The 8,114-nt window shown below is 42.6% G+C and overlaps 1 protein-coding gene across 1 annotated transcript; it reads left to right on the plus strand.

Moving 5' to 3' along the window:
* The first annotated feature begins 5,121 nt into the window (after positions 1–5,121).
* LOC110780692 (uncharacterized) lies at positions 5,122–6,583 on the plus strand. Its single transcript, XM_021985026.2, has 2 exons — positions 5,122–6,338; positions 6,481–6,583. Exons 1-2 carry the CDS (start codon positions 5,122–5,124, stop codon positions 6,581–6,583), a joined length of 1,320 nt encoding a protein of 439 aa, XP_021840718.2.
* Positions 6,584–8,114: the final 1,531 nt, after the last annotated feature.

Genomic DNA, 8,114 nt, shown 5'->3' on the forward strand with positions numbered 1-8,114 from the left:
GGCCATACTAGTCACTTCATAACCTGCAAAACACTACATATACAATATATACCATTCATCCATTCATTATCATGAATGGCCCACATAGCTGGTTAGTAAAACACATTATGCATCACGTAAACATTTGCAGCAATTAATCAAGGGCACCAATAATCTACCAATTATTCAGTCCTTATTAATTCTAATCAAGTTGTTTTAACCTTAAGGATTTGTAGACCTAATCAAGAGTTTATGACTAAAAGCGCTCCCACTTAAACCAATAAATTTATATGCTTTACTAATTTTAAACATAAAAATGTATTTCTAGTCCAACCGGAAACATACAAATTTAATTAAAATTTAAAGCTCATATCAATTTATAATTGAATCCAAAAAGTTTAATTTAATTTCAGTCGTATTTAAATTAATTCATGATTTTAATTTTAGTAAAATAATTAGAATAAATAACATTTATTATAATTACAATATTCAAAATTAAAATCCAAGAAAATAATTTAAATTATTAATTTTAAAATTAATTAAAATTACGTGAACTGAAATTTTCAAATTAAACATTCAAAACGATCTAATCGTAACGCAAACACCCTATGCGTTGCACGCCCATGGGCCGCACGCACACAGCCATTGCTGGCCATGTGCGCGCAGCCCATGCGCTCGTCGCATAGCTGCTGCATCCCCATCGCAAGCCTCCGCACGCATTGGTGCTCGCTGCGCGCGCCAGCGCTCATCGCACGCGAGCTATCGCTCGCAGTGCGCGCGCGACATCGCTCGCTGGGCGCGCGACATCGCTCGTTGGGCGCGCGAGCCATCGCTCGCTGGGCGCGCGACATCGCTCGCTGGGCGGGCGACATCGCTCGCTGTGCGCGCGAGCAATGCTGGCTGTGCGCGCGCGAGTCCTCGCTCGTTGTGCGCGCGAGCAATGCTGGGCGCAGCGCTCGTGGCACGCGAGCTTGCGCTCGCTGCGCGCGAGGCTGCGCGCTCTTGTGCGAGGCAGCGCGCGTTGTGGCGCAGCTCGCTTGCTGCCCACACGCGACTGCCTTGGCTCGCCCTTCGCCCATGCCCATTCGTCCATTGCTCGTGGCACACGACACAAGGCAGGGCTGCTGCCTTGTGCTCGTGCACTACGCCCTTGCTCATTGCATTCGTGCCGCACGGGCGACGAGCTCCCTTGCTCGTCGTCGCATGCCCGCATTATACAAAACCCCTTAAGGGTAACACGAAGCGTCCATTGCTTCGTGCGTGCAAGTTTTATGAACGAATCGCATAAAAATTTAAAATTTATATTTAAAATTGACAAATTAATAAATAATATTAATTTCATAATTTTAGGGCGAAAAATCGAAAATTTATTATCCAATTGATTTCCGATTGTTATGGATTCAAGTCTAGGTCATAAAAATTTAAAATTTATCATAAATTTACAATTTTTATGGTGGTTTTTAATCATAGGTTTCTAATTAAATTACAATTAATTATGAAAATCAAATTAATTCTAAATTATTCTAATTTTCAACAAATTAATCATAATTACAAATTAGATTGCATAATTAACAAGACTAGGCATTCAAACTTGTTAAACATATGCAGTAGGTCAATCAAAAATTCAAGATTTATCAACAAGAATCGCAAATATTTAATTTAACATCTTAAATTTACGAAATTTTGCATTCGAAAAACTAAAACCTTCGAAAAGTCATAGTTAGGCTTCGAATTTGAGAATTCTGGGTTCGGCAGAAAATTATTATTTTTGTCAAAATTTTAGAATGCCTTTTACATGCGGAATTGACACAAAAATCACTCAATTCGGATGAGTAACGAAGAAACTGCCGAAAAACTGCGTACGTATAATTAAATAAACGCAATTTGCAATTAATTAACAATTACGAAAATTAATCACCCTTTTAATTCTTGCAAATTTGTAATATTTAACCATGTTCATGCAATTTAGATTATGAAAATAATAAGGGGCTCTGATACCACTGTTAGGTTATGATACATATGACATTACATAGATCATGCGGAAACAACCATTAACCCAGGACAACATATTATTTACACATAATCATATAGCATAATTTAGATGCATACTCTTTGTTGCGTGCCCTCCCTAGCTGCGCCCGAACCGAACAAGAACAAGTCTTTAGGACTCCAAGTGTCGTCCCTCCGTAGATAGTCCACAGCACGTCCGGATCCGCCTTAAGATTGACCAACTAGAATCGCCCTTAAGATACTAGAAAATTTCGGCACTTTATGAGCAAGATGTGTGTTTTAATTTTCTCTCAAAAACTCACTTTTGAATACTTTGAAACTTGTTATAAATTGTGAGCCCTAGCCTCATATTTATAGGGGTATGGAAAGGGAATCGAAATCCTATTCAGATACAAATTAATTAAACCTAGAATCCTACAAGAACTCTAATTTTAATTAATTTATCAAATAGAATTAGGAATTTAATCATTAACCGAACTCTGCATGTTTTAGGAAACGTGCACGAACACAAACACTTGCACACACACGCACGGCTGCCACGATGGGCCCCATGCGTGCGCGCGAGCAGCAGCCCACGCAGCGCCCGCGCGCGCTGCGCGCTGCGCGTGCTGTGCGCGCTGTGCGCGCTGCACAGCCTGCTGGGCCTGGCCTTGCGCTGGACCTGGCGTGGCTGTTTGTGCGGCGCGCTTGGCTTGCTGGGCGATGGCCTGGCTTCGTGCTGGGCCTCGTCCGGCAGGCCTCGTCCGATGCTTATTCGTACGATGCGCTTCCGATTAAATTTTCCGATTCCGGAATTCATTTCCGATACGAACAATATTTAATATTTCCGTTTCCGGAATTATTTTCCGATTCCGGTAATATTTCCGATTCTGACAATATTTCCGTTTCCGGCAATATTTCCGATTCTGGCAATATTTCCATTTCCGATAATATTTTCCAATACGTACCATGTTTCCGTTTCCGGCAACATCTCCGACTTGGATAATATTTATATTTCCGATACGATCCATATTTCCGTTTCCGGCAATATCATCGTTTCCGGAGTATTCATTTCTTGCCTGTGACGATCTTAGCTCCCACTGAAACCAAGATCCGTCGGTTCCGAATATTCATAGATGGAGTATTTAATGCCATTAAATACTTGATCCGTTTACGTACTATTTGTGTGACCCTACGGGTTCAGTCAAGAGTAAGCTGTGGATTAATATCATTAATTCCACTTGAACTGAAGCGGCCTCTAGCTAGGCATTCAGCTCACTTGATCTCACTGAATTATTAACTTGTTAATTAATACTGAACCGCATTTATTAGACTTAACATAGAATGCATACTTGGACCAAGGGCATTATTTCCTTCATGGGATTGTCCTCCCATAAATCGGGATGAGATGCTTAAAAGTTGTACAAGGCCACTCGGAGAGCTAGAAACTGTGAAATGCATGGCCGTGCTCGGATGAATCATAGGCTATGATTATCTGTTTATTTGATCAGTTGAACTCTGAAACCGAGGAACACCTCTGGACATAATAAGGATGACAACTCTTACCTTATGTTCAAGAGCAAGCATCGAGCGACAAAGGAATTAGGAAATGCACACTTGTCCCTAAGGACAAGTGGGAGACTGAAGGAAATAATGCCCTTGGTCCAAGTATGCATTCTATGTTAAGTCTAATAAATGCGGTTCAGTATTAATTAACAAGTTAATAATTCAGTGAGATCAAGTGAGTTGAATGCCTAGCTAGAGGCCGCTTCAGTTCAAGTGGAATTAATGATATTAATCCACAGCTTACTCTTGACTGAACCCGTAGGGTCACACAAATAGTACGTAAACGGATCAAGTATTTAATGGCATTAAATACTCCATCTATGGATATTCGGAATCGACGGATCTTGGTTTCAGTGGGAGCTGAGATCGTCACATGCAAGAAATGAATACTCCGGAAACGATGATATTGCCGGAAACGGAAATATGGATCGTATCGGAAATATAAATATTATCCAAGTCGTAGATGTTGCCGGAAACGGAAACATGGTACGTATCGGGAAATATTATCGGAAATGGAAATATTGCCGGAATCGGAAATATTGCCGGAAACGGAAATATTGTCAGAATCGGAAATATTATCGGAATCGGAAAATAATTCCGGAAACGGAAATATTTGTTCGAAACGGAAATTAATTCCGGAATCGAAAATATTAAATATTGTTCGTATCGGAAATAAATTCCGGAATCGGGAATTTAATCGGAAGCGTATCGTACGAATAAGCATTGGACGAGGCCTGCCGGACGAGGGCCCAGCACGAAGCCAGGCCATCGCCCAGCAAGCCAAGCGCGCCACACGAACAGCCAAGGCCACGCCAGGCCCAGCGCAAGGCCAGGCTCAGCAGGTCGTGGCAGCGCGCGCAGCGCGCGCAGCTGCGAGCAGTGGGCTGCGAGCATTGCTGCAGCTCGAGTGGGCTTGTAGCTCGTGTGGGCCGTGCGGCCGTGTGGGCTGTGCGCGGGCATGGCCTGCACGCTTGCGGGTCATGCTCGCGTAAGTGTTTGTGTTCGCATACGAAACCTAAAACGTGCAGAATTCGTTTAATGATTAAATTCCTAATTCTATTTGATAAATTAATTAAATAAGAGTTTTATTATAATTCTAATTTAATTAATTCGTATCCTAATAGGATTCCAATTCTCTTTCCATACCCCTATAAATATGTGGCCTGGGTTCACAATTTATAACGAGTTATTCAAGTATTCAAAGTGAGTTTTTGGGAGAAAAATTCAGTCACACATCTTGCTCAAAAGTGCCGAAAATTTATAGTACCTTAGGGGCGATTCTAGTTGGTCAATCTTAAGGCGGATCCGGACGTGCTGTGGACTATCTACGGAGGGACGACACTTGGAGTCCTAAAGACTTGTTCTTGTTCGGTTCGGGCGCAGCTAGGGAAGGCACGCAACAAAGAGTATGCATCTAAACTATGCTAAATGATTATGTGTAAATAATATGTATTCCTGGCTTAATGGTTGTTTCCGCATGATTTATGAATTGTCATATGTATCATAACCTAACACACCCCTCGCCCAGACAAAGTGAAGGTCCCTACCATCGAGCCTTTCGATGGAACTACGGATCCAGAAGAACACATGGCCGCCTATGCGGCTCAAATGAACGTTCAGACTGGATGCGGAGCTACTTGGTGCAGATACTTTCCAACCACCTTGAAGGGTCTTGCCCTTATATGGTTCAACAAGCATGTACCAAAGGGAAGCATCAAGAGCTACAGTGAGCTTGAAAAGGTTTTCATCAGCCAATTCGCGGCGGGTCGGAGGCACCAAAAGACAAGTGTCAACTTAATGGTAGTCAGACAGGGAGAGACGGAGACCCTTCGCGATTATATTAAGAGATTCAATGAAGAAGTCCTAAATATACACAATCTCAAGGACGAAATTAAGTTCGCACCCCTCTTGGCAGGTCTTCAGCCAGATGACTTCAAGTTTGAATTGATTAAGTCTGGGGTGTCCAACCTCGAGGAAGCAATGGAGAAGGCCCAAATGCACATTCAAGCCACAGATATTTGTAAGATCAATTGGGGTGGTGAGAGTGGAACAAGGCAAAAACAAAAGCCAAGACCAAACGGCAGCCACGACCAAACTCAGCCCTCCCTCAAAAAGTCAGTTATGGTTGATGACCATGGTGAGGATCCGAGGTACAACCGCAATAGGCGGGAGATTTACCTTGATCTCAAAGGAAAAGACATCCTCCCTAAGCCACCTGCAATCCGTACGCCCGAAGCAAAGCGAGACAAGTCACTTTGGTGTGAGTTTCACCACGAGTGCGGGCACACCACAAAGAACTGTAAGGAGCTGAAAAAGGCACTGGATCACTTGGCTGACAAGGGCAAGCTGAATAATTACTTAAGGAAGAATCCTCCCCCAAAAGCAAAAGCCAAAGAAAAGGATTCCCTTAGTGATGATACGGGAGGCTACACTGGAGTGATAGCCGTAGGCTTGGCAACAGGCAGGTCTGTGAGCAAGGCAAATGATAGCTTATGGGCACTGGAACATCAAGTCCTAAAAGTGGCATCGACTTCTCAAACAGCCCCGGTGATGACATTTGGTAGGAACACTAGCCATCCAATTCAAGAGTCCCATGACGATCCGCTGGTCATCGAGATGAAAGTCGCTAACTCAACGGTAGGGCTAGTGTTAGTGGATAGTGGATCATCCGCCGACATCATTACTCTAAAGTGTCTAGAAGGGCTCAAGTATTCCAAAGATGATCTGAAAACCATCTCCCAGCCACTCATTGGATTTGGAGGTCAAGCCGTCCATCCTCAAGAGACCATCAAGCTACCTGTCAGGTTGGGTCCTAAAAACAAGGGAAGACGGTTGTTGGTAGACTTTCTTGTCGTGGACATCTCCCTACCATACAACATCATCTTAGGCCGACCTCTACTAAGCAAAATAAAAGCCACAATCTCTGTGTACCAACTTCTCATGCAGTTTGAGCTGGAAGATGGCTCCGTGGGAAAAATCTTTGGGGATCAACAAGTGGGCAGGCGATGCTATGTTAACAGCCTCAAGAGAGGGACAAGTGCCCCTCTGAAGGAGATAATGCCCTTGGTCCAAGTATGCATTCAATGTTAAGTCTAATAAATGCGGTTCAGTATTAATTAACAAGTTAATAATTCAGTGAGATCAAGTGAGCTGAATGCCTAGCTAGAGGCCGCTTCAGTTCAAGTGGAATTAATGATATTAATCCACAGCTTACTCTTGACTGAACCCGTAGGGTCACACAAATAGTACGTAAACGGATCAAGTATTTAATGGCATTAAATACTCCATCTATGGATATTCGGAATCGACGGATCTTGGTTTCAGTGGGAGCTGAGATCGTCACAGGCAAGAAATGAATACTCCGGAAACGATGATATTGCCGAAAACGGAAATATGGATCGTATCGGAAATATAAATATTATCCAAGTCGTAGATGTTGCCGGAAACGGAAACATGGTACGTATCGGAAAATATTATCGGAAATAGAAATATTGCCGGAATCGGAAATATTGCCGGAAACGGAAATATTGTCTGAATCGGAAATATTATCGGAATCGGAAAATAATTCCGGAAACGGAAATATTAAATATTTGTTCGAAACGGAAATTAATTCCGGAATCGGAAATGTTAAATATTGTTCGTATCGGAAATGAATTCCGGAATCGGAAAATTAATCGGAAGCGCGTCGTACGAATTAGCATCGGACGAGCTTGCTAGACGAAGGCCCAGCACGAAGCCAGGCCCACGTCCAGCAAGGGAGACGCGCGCCACAACACGCCAGCCCAAGGCTGCGCCAGGCCCACCGCAAGGCAGGCCCAGCGCGCGCCCAAGGCTGCGGCAGTCGTGGGCTGCGTTGCTCGGGTTGTGCGCGCGCGCGCATGGGGCCCCTCGTGGGCTGCTGTGCGTGCGTGTGTGTTTGTGTTCACATACAAAACCTAAAACGTACAGGATTCGTTTAATGATTAAATTCCTAATCCTATTTGATAAATTAATTAAATAAGAGTTTCATTAGGATTCTAATTTAATTAATTCATATCCTAATAGGATTCCAATTCTCTTTCCATACCCCTATAAATATGTGGCCTGGGTTCGGTTCGGTTCTTGTTCGGTTCGGGCGCAGCTAGGGAAGGCACGCAACAAAGAGTATGCATCTAAACTATGCTATATGATTATGTGTAAATAATATGTATTCCTGGCTAAATGGTTTTTCCGCATGATTTATGAATTGTCATATGTATCATAACCTAACAGTGGTATCACGAGCCTCTTATTATTTTTATAATCTAAATTGCATGAACATGGTTAAATATTACAAATTTGCAAGAATTAAAAGGGGTGATTAATTTTCGTAATTGTTAATTAATTGCAAATTGCGTTTATTTAATTATACGTACGCAGTTTTTCGGCAGTTTCTTCGTTACTCATCCTAATCGAGTAATTTTTGTGTCAATTCCGCATGTAAAAGGCATTCTAAAATTTTGACAAAAACAAATATTTTTCGGCCGAACCCAGAATTCTCAAATTCGAAGCCTAACTATGACTTTTCGAAGGTTTTAGTTTTTCGAATGCAAAATTTCGTA

Source organism: Spinacia oleracea, chromosome 6 (genome assembly GCF_020520425.1).
Source record: "Spinacia oleracea cultivar Varoflay chromosome 6, BTI_SOV_V1, whole genome shotgun sequence".
Lineage (NCBI taxonomy): Eukaryota > Viridiplantae > Streptophyta > Magnoliopsida > Caryophyllales > Amaranthaceae > Spinacia > Spinacia oleracea.